Source organism: Balearica regulorum, chromosome 2 (genome assembly GCF_011004875.1).
Source record: "Balearica regulorum gibbericeps isolate bBalReg1 chromosome 2, bBalReg1.pri, whole genome shotgun sequence".
NCBI lineage: Eukaryota > Metazoa > Chordata > Aves > Gruiformes > Gruidae > Balearica > Balearica regulorum.
Window position 1 is genome coordinate 26,334,184 of NC_046185.1, and position 18,008 is coordinate 26,352,191.

General features: G+C 38.0%; 1 protein-coding gene across 6 annotated transcripts in view; it reads left to right on the forward strand.

Moving 5' to 3' along the window:
• The window catches only part of RAD54B (RAD54 homolog B), a 63,756-nt gene extending 46,692 nt beyond the window's left edge, over positions 1-17,064 (forward strand). For 4 of the 6 annotated variants that reach the window (XM_075743710.1, XM_075743713.1, XM_075743714.1 and 1 more), the window contains 8 exons: positions 4,186-4,393; positions 4,785-4,924; positions 5,761-6,051; positions 7,107-7,272; positions 9,980-10,251; positions 11,205-11,271; positions 11,584-11,784; positions 16,219-17,064. In XM_075743710.1, the coding sequence (XP_075599825.1) occupies positions 4,186-4,393; positions 4,785-4,924; positions 5,761-6,051; positions 7,107-7,272; positions 9,980-10,251; positions 11,205-11,271; positions 11,584-11,784; positions 16,219-16,436 (1,563 nt within the window). In that variant the 3' untranslated portion in view covers positions 16,437-17,064. Of the gene's footprint in view, positions 1-4,185; positions 4,394-4,784; positions 4,925-5,760; positions 6,052-7,106; positions 7,283-9,979; positions 10,252-11,204; positions 11,272-11,583; positions 11,785-14,114; positions 14,292-16,218 lie in introns of those variants that run through there. The other 2 variants (XM_075743711.1, XM_075743712.1) reach the window with 2 other exon arrangements.
• Positions 17,065-18,008: the final 944 nt, after the last annotated feature.

Below are 18,008 nucleotides of genomic sequence, written 5' to 3' on the forward strand. Positions count from 1 at the left end.
CTGTAACTGTCCAGAATTTGAGATGTCTTAAAGCTTCATGAGTTACCAAGTCTAGAGTCTCAGTGTTAGATAATATGAATATCTCTCATCTCTAGAAGAATGCAGGCAAGTACAAAACTTAATAAAGAAGCGGGATGATGCTGATCTCTGTCCCTCTTATAATGGAACTGTTCCTGCTGGTAACGACACTCCCAAGTTCCTGTAGAGCCTGGATGATTCCCATGTGCTGAGGAAGTAGCTCATCTTTTAATCTCGTTGGTATACCTTTAGGATCTTGCCTTTGTTTTTGAAACACAAAACTCTCTCTGTCCTTCACTGCAAAGACTAAAAGTTCTAGCACAGACTGTGCTTCAGCGGCCTTTATTGACCGCATCAGGCAGGAAAGCACCTGGCAAAGTAAAAGACACGGAAGTTCAAGGAGTGAGGCTGTAGCATCACTGACTGAGGGCTTTCTCTGAAGGAGAGACGCATCTTGCTCTGGTTATCCAGTAAAGCTTTCTTGCCATGTTAATTTTCCCGTTAAGCATGTCTCCATAGCTGAGTCAGAGGGCTGGGTCCCCTGGGGACCGGCATTCATGAAGCTGTGAACAGAAGACTTGCTCGTGCCTTTGTTAATGCTTCTGGAGCTTTCAGATTCAGCTTGTAATTCACCATCCAGTATTTCTTTTCCTAAGACTTCTAGTCCCCATGTCCATATGGAATGGGCATTCATAGCAGAAAGGAAAGAGAAGTTGTTTAGGAGTCTGTGGGTTCTATACGTACATTCAGCAATCTGCTGTACCCCGACTTTTTCCTTGGCCCCCTATATTTGAATTGTGCCAGTGGGAGGAAGTAGAGAACTTACAGTATCTGCATTGGTGCTTGCGACAAAGGTACAGATGTTTATTTTTCAAAGCAATTTTTTAATCTAATAGTTCCATATAAGTAGATTGAAGAAACAAATAGTACTTCATTCTAAAGATGACCCAATTCTTACATCAACCAGATTCGTTTTCAGTTTCTTGCATTATTGTCTGTATGGAAAAGTGAATGTTTCAGATTAAACTGAAGTTTTCAAACTGTTTTTAAAGTCTTTTGTAGAACATACAAAATTTTGTAACTATAATTATTTCTTTGAATTCTACTCATTATTGTCAAACCCTTGAAATTACTGAACCCTAGTCATCTTCCACTAAGGACAATCTGCATGTCTGTTTGAGTAATAGGTGCTCTTTGCATCATTTGCTTTTCTTAGTAACTTATTTCAAGATGTGGAAATGAAGCAAACTGACTTGTCAGGAACTGTAATGTAATATAGGTTAGGATGAGAAATATGGAAGTTTCTAAAAGAAGTGAATACAAGGCAAAATATAATATGGCAACATTTTAACCTGAAAAGGTAGTTAGACATAATTGAATGTTTTCTTGCAGTTTTTATGAATAGTGTTGGGAGGAGAAAACCTGAATTTGCTGACAGTTACTATGACCCAAAATGACAGTGGCTTTCATTTTCTTTTAATTTAAATAACTTTAATATTCTTACTCATCTTGTTGGAGCCATTTGGATTGAGGACACTCAGCAGCTTTTAAGATCATGTTCCCAAATAGCAAGGAATATATTGTCATGCAAAAGGAAATCACAATGTGACTTGCCTGGGGTATAATGAGGTATTTCAAAATAATTTACTGTCTGTCTTCTCTGAAAAAACAGCAATTACCATACTGTTATTTCTCCACTATAACTTAAAAGGAAGAGCTTGTCTCAAACGTTTTTTTCTATTCTTGCCTATAAGGAATACATTCAAAGAACTGGCAGACTTTTAAAAAATGTGTTAGGCATGTTTTCCTCACTTTCACACTGAAACACCGCAAACTGATCCTAACCCTTCAGTAACACTCTTCAAAAAACCAGGACATTATCTGCTTTTAAAATGTGATTGCAGTTTATCTCTGTTAAAATGCAAATGTCATGTAGAGGACATTGCTTTTAAAATGAAGGCGTCCTCACAAAGGTTGCATTTAGGTCTCGTTAATCCATGTTATCAGCATTTGAGATGTGTTTGAGAGAATAACACCTTTATCTGTTTGCAGAGTATCGCTTCTACTGGGGTTGGTTTGGTTTGGGTTTTAAGTCCAAATATCTGGAGAATTAATTAAAGGTTTACATTGCTTCATGATTCAGCATTTTTTTTAATTTATGCTTCACCCACTACATTGGATTTGGACCAGTGCAAAGAAGGGTCTGTACAAACAGTAAGTCTGGGACATTATGGAGCTCTAATACTGATTGACAATTGCTCCATATGTGGCTCCGGGCAACTCACTTAAACCCATCAAGTCACTTTGGGTAATTGTGAAAATGGAGGCTATAATACATACATCTCTTGCAGCCAGTTAAGAGGATAAGTTAATTACTTGAAGTCAGCTTTTAGATTTATTTTAATTTTTAGTCCATCATCCACTGCTGTTGTTATATACAGCAGGGAATATATTATATTTGGCTGCAGGGGGCTTATAATATGCCAGGACTCTCCTGCTTTTTTTTAAAGGGTTTCAAACAGTCCAGAAGAGTTGATGATTTACCAGTGGACGGACATTGGAGGCAGTTCCCCAGTGTCCCCACCACTTTCCCTGTAGTTTCAACTCATACTCAGAAACTGTAGGGGAAAACCGCAATTTCTGAACCCTGGGCATCTTCTGATGTTTAACCATCCCCAGAGAAGGTCAGAGAGGCATCCCCTCTGTCTTCAGGGCTGCAATGCGGAGCCTGAATACTGGGCAGGGACAACATTGGGTGTTGCCTACAGGGCCCCTCTGTGTCTCTGTTCCTGTGTTGGGAAATTTTCTTCTCCTGTTTTGAAACTGGTAGTAAAAATACTGGCCAGAAAACAACAGAATGCTCGGGTCTTGTCCAAACACCTGGGGAAATCGGTGCCTGCCCTTGTTACCTGCTCCTCACTACTCCTTGCTTCCTCCGATGCGTGCTGGGCCTCTTTGTGAGCAGCATGTGGGGATTGATCTACTTTGTGAGATTAATGTGCCAGATTTGGCCCATAGATTGATTTGAATCACCTGCTAGGAGGCTCTAAAGGTTGTGATAATGAAGTGGTGCTGCTTTTACAGTGTATTACACCACCTGGCTCCAGACTTAGTTATCTGTGTTTGGTAATTGATCTTGTTTGGAAATAAAACTACCTTCTCTAGCTTGATTTGCTTTCACAGTTGAAAAGGTCCTTAGCCTGCTTAGTTAGTGAACACCGTTAGGAAATAGGAAGGACCATGCAGGGAATTAGTGTCTGGAGCCAAGTGGGAAAGGTAAGGGACATGCCCACAGTAGATTTTTCCATTTTTATGTATCATTGCAAGACAGGTAAGCAATCGTAGTACATTCACAAGTTTGCACAGAAATGTAACTATTTCCAGGAAGCTTTTTTGGAAGAAGCTCCCTGTCACATTACAGTGACTTCTTATTTAGCCTGTCTGTTTCCTTCAATAGACATCAAAAGTCTTGATGTCTATTGAAAGAAAAGGGTTTGAAGGGTATATAAGGGCAGAGGGGCTCACAGCCATTTTCTGACCACTAATACAGGGTTTAGAGATCAATTCCATTTATTTACCAATAGACAGGCATGTTTTCAGGGGCTAGTTTCGAGCTCTGTTTTCTGAGTCCCAGGCTACTCTTACCTGTTGACCAACCCATCAAAGTTAAGGGCTTGTATCAAAGTTGATACCATATTCAGTTCAAAACTACAAGAGAAATTTTAGGTTGGTGGAATGTGTAACATCCTACTGGACCACATTACTATGCCCTGCAGCTCAAGATCTCAACATGAATGTACAGGCATCTACCTCTTCGTTATCTTGGCTTTAATTATTCATTTGAAGCTTACCTAAATGCCAGGACTGGAAGGCTGTTACAGGGAGCCTGTGCTTTTCACCTTCACTGTAATGTGTCTCAGAGGATTTGAAGGCCTAAAAGAATAATAAATTTTCTTTTAATGAGGTGGTAAAACTCTAAATTGCTGTATCACATCCCGTATTTCCTTTGCAAATCAGGAAAGAATCAATAATCCAAACTCGTGAAGGAAATAGCAAATGTCTTATGTTGTGCTAGAAGAAATTTCTGTAGACATTGGATGTTTAAGGAGTATGATGAATTATCTCAAAACAAATAGTTCTATGATATATTTTCCTTTATGCCTCCAGGAACATAAAGTAGAAGAATTCATTGGTTCTCCACTTTATTCAGTTTTGATAATCAGTTATGAGATGCTACTGCGATCTTTGGATCAAATTCAGGCTATAGAATTTAACCTCCTAATCTGTGATGAAGGACATCGTCTGAAAAATAGCTCTATTAAGACAACTACAGCCCTCACTAGTCTGTCTTGTGAGAGGAGAATTATCCTTACTGGTTAGTATCTATAGCTACTTTTAATATTTAGCTGCGCTAATAGTACTAGGTTGGGATAAAGGAAAAAGCTATTCGAAGTGTGGCAGGAGCGCAGTATAAATTTTGGCAATGGGTATTAAATGCACAAATAGAGGGTTATTTAATAGTTAATAAAATTCATGTAGAACTTTTTTAATTCTTTTGTTAAAACTACTAGATGTGTAGTCTGTTTAGAGGGACAGTAGTTTATTAATCATCATAAAGTTCTAGATTAATTCAGTACTCTTGAGTAATTTACATTGAAAAAAACATCTGATTTCAGGATACATTCTCAACATTAAACCCTGCATTCAACGATTGCACTTCTATCATTTTCAAGAAAAAGTTACCCTATATTCTTTTCTCTTTCCAGGTACTCCAATCCAAAATGACTTGCAAGAATTTTATGCATTAATAGAGTTTGTGAATCCAGGAATACTTGGTTCTTTATCGACATACAGAAAAATATACGAGGAACCAATTGTCAGGTCTAGAGAACCTTCAGCAACAAAGGTATATTATTAAAAAAAATGCAGTTATAGAAGAAAATTCATAGACAGCACTGTGAAATTTGCTTTCTATGGAATAAAATAAAGCTCAGGACTAACAGTAGCAAAAGCTTTTCACCTTCCTGTTTGAAATAAAATCAGTTGTTCTCCAAAAGGAGCCAGAGGAATACATGCATTTTGAGATCACAGCATTTCAGCTGCCTATTAATTATAAGGCAAAAATTGCTCTTCCAACACCTTGCATTCCCAAAAATGCCATGCCCATTACCATACGATGATACTTTATTCATTCTTAGTTTCTCTGCAGTACTGCAAAATCTGCATGATTTTATTGCATCCATCAAGAAATTCTGGAATATAATTTGAGCCTTGGGTGTCTTCTGGGACGTTATCTTCCTTTGTTTAAGACTTTAGAAACCAGACCTAGAATTAAGTTAATGCAGTGGTACTAACTGAAGAAGAATTGATCATTACAGTCCCATGTCAGAAAGTGGCATCCTACGTAAGTGGTAGGACAAGAGGAAATGGCCTCAAGTTGGCCAGGGGAGGTTTAGATTGGATATTGGGAAAAATTTCTTCACCAAAAGGGTGTCAAGCACTGGAACAGGCTGCCCAGGGAAGTTGTGGAGTCACCATCCTTGGAGGTATTTAAAAGATGTGTAGATGTGGTGCTTAGGGACATGGTTTAGTGGTCGGACTTGACAGTCTTAAAGATCTTTTCCAACTGAAACAATTATATGATTCTATGACATAAAATGTTAACTACCTAATTAAAATCATACTGAAAATTATTCTGATTAAATGCAAGATTATAATTAATTTTGTGCTTTGTTCTTTTAGGAAGAAAAGGAATTAGGAGAAAAAAGAGCAGCAGAACTCACACGCCTCACTGGGCTCTTTATTCTTAGAAGAACACAGGAGGTTATAAACAAATTTCTGCCCCCTAAAAAGGAGAGCATAATCTTCTGCCAACCAACAGCACTGCAACTTGAATTGTATCGAAAACTGCTTAGTTCTCGAGTTATTCGTTCCTGTCTACAAGGCAGGCTAGAAAACAGTCCTCACCTAATATGTATAGGAGTTTTGAAAAAACTTTGCAATCATCCATGTCTTCTGTTTAAAGCTATAAAGGTATCTATTTGTGTGGGGGTGGGTGCCTGCAATTAGTCATTTCAGCAGGCAAAGGTCACTAAAACTATGTTATGGTCAATGTGCGTGTTACTTAAGGTCATTTCCATGCTCTCTTCTCACATACAACTTGCTTTAGGAGATCTGCTTTCAAAACATAAATGTTAGACAAAATTAATGTACTCAGGGAAGGTATCTCAGCGGTTTCCTATTGCCTTATGGTATTTTCTTGTTCTTCATGTATTTTCCCTCTTAATCTTGCCTCTGAATATTTGTAAAAATACATGTAAATGTGAATTTTACAAAGAATGCTGTTAGCTAGGGACTGTTCTGTGTACTCTGTCTGCTGGTGCCTCTGAAATCTCCCTGTCCACATGATAATTTCACTCTCTCAAGACACTGGGAGCTGCAGGCTCAAGATGTCAGTGGTACTAGTTGTCTCCATTTCCACAAGTCATTTATTACCATTGTGGTTTTGGTGTTTCAGTAGTTTGGCTTTTTCCTCCCTGTGAAACATTGATTTTCAAATTACAACAAAATATTACCTTCCATGTTATTGTTTTTACGTGCTAGTTTTTCTTCATTTCCAGTTGCATAACAGAATCTTAATGACATCATCTTCCTAAAAAAAGTCAATGACTGGGAAGTTCCATAATAAGGTATTATGGAATTTAGAAAGAATAAACAGAGTATTGATTTCCCCGCCCCCAAGTTTTAGATACACCTTTGCAGTGGTTATACATCTGTGTGGTTGTTTAAGTAGAGAAGTAGAAGTAAACCACATTTTTCAGTTATAAGTATTTCAACTTTCCACTCAGCTGCGAACAACATCTTAGATTAGAGGTTGTAAACCAAAATAAATGCTATCAGTATTTTAAAACTGTGCTTTCAATCCAGTATTGGGAGGTTGTCGTGCTCGCAAGATACGCAGCTTTGTGGCAGCCTTTGATGTCTCCTTTTGTCTTTGTAAGAAAAATATAGCAAACTTTAAAAAAAACCAACCAAAACCTGAACATATTACTGGGTATATGGAGCTTGAATCCTTTTATTTTCAATAGGAAAAAAGCTGTGATCCTACGTCTGATGAACATGATGAATCCAGTCTCTATGAAGGTCTGATAGATGTCTTTCCACAAGACTATACTTTGGATACTTTCTCTGAAAGGGATTCAGGAAAATTGCAGGTGCTGGTGAAGTTGTTGGCAGCAATCCATGAGCTTAGCTCTTCTGAAAGGCAAGTGTGAAAGAAAGGTAAAAGGGATATAATGGGATATTGTTTTGTTTTTCAAATGCATGGGGACATAATATTCAAAATAAAAGCATTGCAGCTGTTTGCAGAGGTACCAAGCATATTTATGCATTGTACTTCAGGCTCTTCCTTGTTAAATGACTAAACTAGGATTTGCAGCTGACATAAATTTCAAAGTTGATCTTCATATTTTTTCCTGAAAAAAGTCCTTGTACTTTTTATACTGAGTTCCAGCAACTGTTTGCTATAGCCCCTGTATTATGCCATATTATCTTTACTTGCAAAGACTTTCCAATGTTTTGTATCTCCTTGAGGAGATGTATTCATGTCTTAAATATTTTAAATTGCACTAAAATGTTTTTAATTACTAGATTAGAAATTCTTTCCTCTTTAATCACATTTAACTGCTTAGATCTTGCTGCCTTTTCTGCTCAGGGCACCCAGACTCAACAGACAAACTTGCACAGCAACTGCTTATTTCCCCTGTGGTAAATGCCACTGACGTGTAGGAAAGCCTCTGTTTATCATGGGGTAATAGGATGCACGTGGTTGGCTACTGTGGAATTGCTGAATCATGGAAATCTCACATGACCTCGTGTCCCATAATAACTTTTTTATCTACTCATGCCTTAAAGCCCAGCTATTCCAGAAGTATTTAGCTTTTAACTTTTATTTAAATTGATGCTTAAATAGGGCATGCTGTAATTCAGTAGTGGGAAGTAACAACAGGTCTCTTGGCACTGATGTAATGGAATTTGTTTCTTCCTGATGCTCTCTCTTTACAAATCAGAAAGCTGTGCCTATCATTGGGATTTATATGCCAAACATCCATTGAAACCAGTGACAACTAAATATCTAAATGTACTGGCTTTATTTCTTTTAGGTCAAAAGAAACAGGGCTATCAGGAAAAAGCAATTTTCTCCACTATGAGTACTATAGGAGCTACTGAGTTACAGCTGGTGTTGAGGCATTACTTTACATCTTTAAAAGTTTTGTTGTTTTAATTCAGTGCTGAACATGTTTCTTTCTCTTTTGTTACTCTGCTCACATTAGTACGAAATAGTTTTTGCTATATACAGACTCAATTCCAGTCCTTTTATAAAGCATATATTTTATTTTTCAGTAAAAACAAAGGTGTGAATTTGGGGTTGATTGACAAAAAAAATCAATATTGCAAAGTCTTTACAAACAAGTCTTGGATGTAGTTTGATTGTAGAGGTAACTGTAATAATAAAATACTTTAAATAACTTTAAAATGTTAATTTACCAGACTTTCCCTGAAACTATTTGTTTAGTTCTTCAGTACTTGTTTTTAATCAAAAAATATTTTTAAAAGTGGAGCAACTTTGATGGGATTTTAATTTAAATTATAATAGATCTCCAAACAAGATCCAGCAGAAAATGTCCTGAGTGTACTTATTATTTTATTTATGGCTTGAATTCAAAAGAACTTTATCCCCTCAGTAGAATCATCCTCAATATCAATCATCTTTGTAGTGAGTCCAGAGGAGGGCCATAAAGATGATCAGAGGTCTGGAGCACCTCTCCTATGAGGACAGGCTGAGAGAGTTGGGGTTGTTCAGCCTGGAGAAGAGAAGGCTCTGGGGAGACCTTACAGCAGCCTTCCAGTACCTAAAGGGGCCTACAGGAAAGCTGGAGAGGGACTGTTTACGAGGGCATGGAGTGATAGGACAAGGGGGAATGGCTTTAAGCTGAAGGAGGGGAGATTTAGATTAGATATCAGGAAGAAATTCTTTACTGTGAAGGTGTTGAGGCACTGGCACAGGTTGCCCATAGAAGGTGTGGATGCCCCCCTCCCTGGAAGTGTTTAAGGCCAGGTTGGATGGGGCTTTGGGCAACGTGGTCTAGTGGAGGGTGTCCCTGCCCATGGCAGGGGGGTTGGAACCAGATGATCTTTGAGGTCCCTTCAACCCAAACCATTTTATGATTCTATGACTCTAATATCTGGGAGGATAGAAATTCTAGATTTTTAGAACTCTGAAACTTTTTTAGTTAAAGTTTCAGAGAAAAACACTGACATAGTATGGGTCATTAGTGTAAGGGATCAGGAGACTGGTTTTGCTTTAAAAAAAACCAATAAAACAAAACACAAAAATCAGACTATATTGTTTGTGATGTCTTTCACTATCCTTTATCTCAGTTCTTTTCAGTCATAAAATGTAGGGAAGAGTCACTGCTTTCTAACTGACTTTCATAATTTTGTTTATTAGAATTTTCTGATGTTGTCTCTAGAAGTTCACAGTAGCTTTTTCATTATGTAGAGTCATATATATATTGTTTATTAGCTGCTATAACACCCTCTGCAAATGCTGCCTTAACAACAACTATTTTGTATAAATAGAGATTTTTTAAAAAAATAAACTATCTCTGTGGTTGGTTCTGGATCCCTGCAATCTGTGCATTAAGCCAAATTCTGTTGTGAAGGAAAATTTTCATTATTTAACATTTGAATCCTTTTGACAGTAGATATAATGCATCCAAATCTAGTATGTGCTCCAAATTAACAGGAAATGTTTTGTTTCTTAGGAAATACGAGTAACGTCAGGTTGATGTATAATTTTTGCTTGACTTGTAATTTTATTTTCTTGGATGTCTTCATTAATTTGTTATTGGACTTTAACTTTGTCAAGGTCTAAGATGATAAGATAACTTTGTTTTACTGTTTGACAGAGTTGTACTGGTATCCAATTACACTCAAACATTAAACATATTACAAGAGACATGCAAACGTTATGGATACTCTTATACTAGACTTGATGGACATACTCCTGTCTCCCAGAGGCAACAGATTGTTGATACGTTTAATAGTAAATTCAGTCCAGCTTTTATCTTTTTGCTGAGTTCAAAGGCTGGTGGAGTAGGACTGAATCTGGTCGGAGCATCTCATTTGATCCTGTATGATATCGACTGGAATCCAGCTACGGATATTCAGGTCTGATACAACTGTGTACATGGGTGTTGGGGTGGGCATCAGATGAGTTCTTGATTGATTTTGAAATGCCTGACTTTACATGTCTTATTGCTACGTAATTATCACATTGCATCTGGACAAGTACAATACTGGGGGAAAAGCCGTATCTAAGAAGAAAAGAAGAAACTTTTCTCTGTCATATTACATATATGGTATAATTAGAAGCTCCCTTGTAGTAAAAAAATGAAGAGTAAATTCTGCTTTACTTAGAGGAGTGAGTCATGTATCCCCTTTTGTCTCCTGACCGCATTTTAACTGGAAAGTTGCTGTGTTTCTAAAAAGAAAAGAAAATTATGATTAGATGGCGTAGCTAGTGTTGCTGTTGATTTGCAATACCTGAGAAAGGTAGAGGGAGAGGTTCAGATCAAAAATAAGAGAATGAGAAAATCATGGCAATGATGCTAAAAGAAAGAAAACAAAGCCAGTGCTGTGATATTCTGGTAATGGCACTGTTGGACTCATGGGATTATGTAGTTGGCATAAGAATGTTCAGTTAAAATAGGCCTTAATAATAACAATTTTAAAAAATCTTTTTATAAACGCAGTAAGAAACTTTTTATTGTAGAGTAATGCTGTGTGCTTAATACCTGAAATAAGCTCTGATTCTTGGCCCTGCTCCTGTTCCAAGTGTGAATTAGTACCCTCATGTGGTCACTTGTCTTGTTGCTTGAAACAGTCTGAGGGGAGCATAAATGGCAGAAAGTAAATTATCTTTTCAAAATTATTTATAGTTAATAACAGAAGACTTTTATAAAAACAGTCAAAAATAGTTATTGAGGAATGCTTTCTTTGGACAACATCATCTTGAATGAACTAGCAGAACTGGTAATTTGATCAGCGGAGGCTACAATTTTTAGTTGAAATACTGTTGTTTAGTAGGCTATTAATGCTCTTCATCGTTTTGCTTTCTTCAGGCAATGGCCAGAGTGTGGAGAGATGGTCAGAAACGCGCTGTATATATCTACAGGCTGCTAACCACAGGTCAGAGATGATGCTCAAACATACCCTGAGTGAGACAGCTATTGAAATTCTGCCAGTAAAAGAAAGAGAGAGTGTGTATTTGAAAATCATTTGCTCTTTAAAATATATATATATAATTTGTTCTGAATTCAGTTAAAATAGAAACATAACATTGATTCATTTAGCTTTGCTTTGCTTTTGTTTTAATAACTGAAAACAGTGGTTTAGCATTTCCTATGAGTATTGTTATAAAGAAGTGGATTTGACCTTTCTTCTTGAGAATACTGGTCAAAAATTATCCCAGTCTATCTATTTATTTATTTTTCAATACAGGCTCAATAGAAGAAAAGATTTATCAAAGACAGATCAGCAAACAAGACCTTTCTGGGGCAGTTGTAGACCTTTCCAAGACGTCTGAACACATCCATTTTTCTATCGAGGAGCTTAGAAATCTCTTTACTCTTCATGAAGATTCCAGCTGTGTTACACATGACTTGCTTGAGTGCAACTGTATGGGAAAGAAAGACCATCAAAGTGAGTTTCTTTTTCATTATCTCTGGCCATTGCTGAGGTAGTACGTCCATTCTCAATATATGGTCTCTCACTGTAGAAAACCCTGATGCTCAGTAAAATAGGATTGAGGTAATGAGGTTCGTTATGGGATCTTCCAGATATTGGCTGTTTTTTTCTAATCCATAGGAGCCCTTCACAAGATGAAGAGGAGAAAAGATTAATTCCTTGCAGTAACAATCAATTCATGTACCATGCCTCTTAATTCCTTGACTTGGCTATGGCCAGCTCAACTAGTGATTTGTTACAACCAGATGACACTATATGGTGTTTCGTTTCTAAATATTCAAGGACAGTAATGAGCAGCTGGTAGGGGTTAGTTCAAAAGCTATTTATCTGTGGACAGCTATACCAGCCAGTGCGAGATGAAGATCTAGATAATGATAGGCCAAATCTCTGAATATAACCCTTCACGTCACAGTTACAACCTAATGCTTATGGAGGATGATTAAAAGAGGTATTTAAAAATATTGGAAGACTCTCTGGGTTGTAAACTCAAGTTGCAAATATTCATATCTATCCTCTCTGCAGAAATGTGTCTCTCTTGTTCTTCTGGCATACCAAAATTATTTTAATACCTTGCTGCATACAGGTATATAGGTTTAAGTTAGGAGCAAGATTAAAAAAGGAAAATTATATTAAGTTATGTTTACATCTCATCCATTTTAATTTTATAGCTCATCTAGTTTCTTAAAGGAAAGAGTGTCTATTGCCCTGGCATGTTTCTTTCTTTTGGGCATGAAATGTCCATATACAGTATTTACAGATGTGATAATGAGGTACCAATACTGATATCTTCTAAATGCCACAGACGCCACAATAAAAAGAGCCAAAGAAATGGCTACAAGAATGCATGTGCTCAACAGATCCAATGCGACTATTTAGCTTGATGGTTTGCATGTCTCCAGGTAATAGGCTAGAGTTGTATTCCTTTCTCATCCCATTCTATCCAAAATGGGGAGGACTTGGTTAGTGAAAGCACAGTGCTTCTGTAGCCGTAAGAATTTGACATTCTCCTTTAATTTTGCTCCACATACTGATTTAATTGCCTTTGTGTCTTTCTTTAATGATTGAAAAATTAGACCTTCTGGTTTTGCATGAGTAAGAGATATTAAAAATACACCAACCTCCACTTAGGTACTATTACAGGATCAGTGTGGAAAAGGCACCTTTAGTATTAAATGTTAGCCAGATTTTTTCACTAGTGTGCAGTGAAACAGGTACAGCTCCTCGACTGCAGAAATCCAGAGAAGTTTTATAATATTACTGTGATGAACGCTGATGCATATAATTTTATTTAGCATTATGCAATTGTCTTAACACTCTTGAGTGCCTGTCTTATGATTTGAACATGTATTGGTTCCATCAATTCAACCACATCAGTCTCTTGGATCTTGGGGTAGTGAATGTACCCAGGACTTTCTCAAGGGTAATCATATCTTGGTCCCAGTGAACAGAACCTTTTTGGCAGTAAATCAAGGAGAAACTTGAAGGTCATTCTTAGACTTAAGTGGTGGAAATGATAGGGTGAGGGGAAGGTTTGTTTTCCTAAAGAGTAGAGGAAAAACTGACTTACCAGTCCCAAAGTCAAATTGTTGTCAGCCATGGTCGTCACTTTGATCATCCCAGAATGCAGCTACCCTTAGTTGGTCTCTTTGCCTTTCCTAAGAACAGAAAGCTGTCAAATTACTTCATTGGGGAGCCAGATTCCAAATTACTGGGGATTGATACTGCTGCACAGGAAAGGCCAATGACTTTCACTGATTTGTCTCCTCCATTTCTAGCAAGTATGATTCAAAAGATAAACTAAAGAGGAGCCAAACAATATAATACAGGCATCACAATTTATGAACTTTTCATGATGATCTCCATTTCATGTATCAATCAGAATTGTTTTGGTTGGAAAATACCTTTAAGATCATCAAGTCCAACCGTTAACCTCTCTCTGTCAACTCCACCACTAAACCATGTCCTTAAGCACCATCTACATGGCTTTTAAATACCTCCAGGGATGGTGACTCCACCACTTCCCTGGGCAGCCTGTTCCAGTGCTTGACAACCCTTTCGGTGAAGACATTTTTCCTGATATCCAAACTAAACCTCCCCTGACACGAGTTAAGACCATTTCCTCTTGTCCTATTGCTTGTTACTTGGGAGAAGAGACCAACAGCCATCTGGCTACAGCGTCCTTTCAGGTAGTTGTAGAGAGTGATAAGGTCTCCCCTCAGCCTCCTTTTCTCCAGGTTAAACAACCCCAATTCCCTCAGCTGCTCCTCAAAAGACTTGTTCTTTAGACCCTTCACCAGCTTTACTGCTGTTCTTTGGACACGCTCCAGCACCTCAGACTGGATATTCTTGACCAAGCTCCTGTTGTCCATTCACACTACGGCCATCTTCAGGAAACTACAGGGGTCTTGAAATGAAACAATTAACTGTGCATGGATCATGCAGATGGGTTACTTGCTATTCTACCGGCTTTCAGATCAGCTACAAAGCTGTAAGCGTATTTTTTACCTGATCATGGTGTAACTTAGGGAGTTAAGAATCTGTAAGGGGCCCCAGCCCTTGGGAACAAACATCCAGGTTGATGCAAACACAGACCCATTGTCAGCGAAGGAAGAGTTGGTATGTGAACTATTACAGGAGCTTGACCCCCACAAATTGATGGGCCCTGACAATATCCACCTGAGGTGGCTGACATTGTTGCAAGGCCACTGTCCCATAATCTTTGAGAAGTCATGGAGATCGGGGGATGTCCTAGAAGACCGGAAGAAGGCTAATGTCACCCCCATCTACATGAAGGCTTAAAGGAGGATCCAGGAAATTATAGACCCTTCAGTCTTGCTTCAGTCCTTGGTAAAGTTATGGAATGAAACCTCCTGGGGCTACCACAAGTCAAATGAAGCACATGATTGGGAAAAGCCAGCACAGATTCACCAAGGGCAAATCATGCTTGACAAACCTTATCACTTTCTATGACAAAGTAACCTGCTGAGTTGATGTTGGGCGAGTGGTGGACATTGTCCACCTGGATTTCTCCAAGGCTTCCAATATGGTTCCCCACAGCCTCCTCCTGATGAGTTACGGTCTAGACAAGTGGTCCCTGAGTGGGTGGGGAACTGGCTAACAGGCCATGCCCAGAGGGTGGTGGTAAATAGCTCCTGTTCAAACTGACAACCTGTCACAAGTGGGGTCCCCCAGGGACTGGTATTGGGCCCCACACTGTTTAGTATCTTCATAAGTGATCTGGGTGATGGGATCAAGTGCACCCTGATGAAGTCTGTGGATGATACCAAAGAGAGTGGGGAAGTGGATGCTTTGTAAGGGAGAGCCACCCTGCAGGAAGACCTGAAAAGGCTGCAAGAGTGGGCTAACCACCGTGCTTTTGCCAAGAAAGGTTCAACAAGATGATCTTTGAGGTCCCTTCCAACCTGGTATTCTATGATTCTATGACTTGAGAAGTGCATCTCTTCTAAATTTTCTTCTGACCAGTAAAAGAATATGTTTCAAGTCTAGTGTAAATGTCAGTCAAAAGGAAAGTCTTGCATATGTGAGTCTTTATGGGCTCTCCAAAACATTAAAAAAACCTTGAGACTACTCTTGAGTTATCATGCTGCTCATATCACTGCTCTTTCCTAAGGAGCACGTAACACTGCTATGGAAATATCTGACGGCAGGTTTGAAACCAATAACAGTAGTGATGCAATTTTCGTCCATCCAAAATGATTTCTTGATTTATCACATGCATCAGATGAATCATGAAGCCAGCAATGTGTGACATACCCTTTCAATGACCTGCTACTGTTTGGGGCTTTAGAATCCTTTGTCAAAAGTGAATTCCTCTCTTTGTGCTTCACAAGCAATAGTCTTTTCCTCACTATGATATACATTAAGCAATATAGTGTGTATATTGAACAACTTGGCATAATCTGGACATACAGAGTGCACAGCTCTAGTGTGCTGAGTCAATGAAATAGCTATTCAGACTATTCTTAGCTGGTTGGAATGACTCCTCTGGGAGGAAATAGAAGCTAGCATGAATTTTGCTGCAACATACTTGTAGATTCAGATTTACTTAAAGAATGGGAGCAACCCAAATGTCACAGAATTAGGAAGGCAGAAGAAAGGAAATTGCCAGATAAGATATTTCCTTTCCCATCCGTGTGTAAAAGGTTTTGTCTTTATGCTAGCATATGGTGATTTTGATAAACTCAATCAATGAGCAAGAAACAGCCTTTCTCCTTACTGTGGATATGTATGTTTGGGATTCAGTGACATAGAAGGATTATATATGCTGTTCTATTTTCTCTCATTTGTTAACACCAACTGGCTTATTGATTCAGACTGAAATTTCTGTCCTAGTTTTCTCTGATTAGTCAACTGCATCATTTTTTTCAGATCCTTCCTCAGAAAAGTCTTCTGTATCTAGAAGTTGCCAGCTTGGCCAAAACCAAGGGAAGCCTAATTCAAAGAAACCGCTCTCCATGTCACAATTGATGCAATGGAAACATTTCTCTGGGCAACATCAGGCTCTAGCTGATCCTTTCCTTGAAAAGATAAAAGAGAATGTTTCTTTCATTTTCCAGAATGTAACCAGTCCAACTTCCTTCACCTAAGAAAACTTGAGTGTCTTTTCCTACCACTTGCATCCTCCTCCTCATAGGTAAACAACTGATGTGCAGTTACCCTTTGTTCTTTTTGCCAAGTTGTTTTGTGTATTTCTGACGAGGATTCTGGGTAAATGTGGTTCCTGGTGTTTATACAAAGCTACTGTTATTACTAAGTTAATCATACTTACTATAATTATAATACAGATTTTTAAAACTAACTTTGCTTTCCAGTCTTTTGTTCCTTTGATATCATAATTAGGAAGATTGTTTTTATGCACATTCCTGTGTATGTCTACTTTGTTTTATAGTTTTCATTTGATCATAATGATTTATTGCTTGTAAAGCTGGCAACTCTTCAGCCAAATTTTATAAGATTAGGCAATGCTATATACATGTATGTGCTGTTAACAAGACCCGGTTTGGATTTGTGTTTTGACAATGAAAAGTTATGTTTCTGTAACTGCGGCTTTATAATAATGTAGGTGTTTGTTCCCTTGAATTTACAATTTAATGAAACTTGGAGCAGTAGCCACTGAGGTCCAAAATTCTGAGACCACAGCTTGATTCTGTGTCAAAATATTGTGAAATTCACCTATTGCTTTTACTTGGGAAAATAAACAAACTTTATTTCTCAGATGTACAGAGTACAGGCTTATCTACATTTAACTAACTCCTTTTAAGGACACTTTTTGCCAAACACTGGAGTACTGAGCATATTTTCATGGTATATTTCTAATGACTATATTTTCCTTCTTCTCTGAAGGCGCAAAAGTTTAAAATCAGTTTACAGCTTGTAAGTGAAGTACTTTGAAAGGCCTGGAAGAACAGAAAATTGGATAATTTTCGAAATACTGCAAACTTACAGAATTTGAAAGACCTTGAGCAAGAATAGGGCTCCATTGTGGTAATCCTGCATTGTGCCACTGTGTACAACCTCTGGATATTTGGTACGTGTTGTGGTAGCAGTGGCTAAAAGCCCATCCAATGTTTAGAAAACAGTTAAAATTGGTTTGTTCTCTGTGTCCTAACAGTTGGTACTGTTTCCCTAGACTGTCACTGAGTTCACAGTCCATCCTAACCCATCACCAAACATTTTCTTTGCATTTTTATGCAATTTGGGAATGGAAAGCCATGTGCACTGACCTCTCTTCACCATCCACATTTATTTCAGAAGGTTTTCTGAGTTTCCTTTGACTCTAAATGTTGAATGACACCAGAAAATGAAAATCAAAGTGAGAGAGTGATTGACAAAGTCATCAATTATGAACATCTCTTTGGCATGCAAATTGTGTTCTTGGTAACAATTAGAATTATGCTAATAGCTAGAGTTTAATTGTTTAACATTTTAGGCTGTCTGTTCTTCATCGTGCATATGGTGGAGTGTGGTAGTCACACTTGTCCAGGTGCTGTGCTGCTGTGGTGCCTGTGTGCAGTTAGACAAAGGCTGTCTGATATCTTACAGCTCCCACAGCTTATTTTAATTAGCAAGGGCAAGGTTTGCCTGCAGCTTTGTAACTCAAGAAAGAGATTCTAGCCAATTTGTATAATAATGATTGTAATTAATAATTATCTGAGATG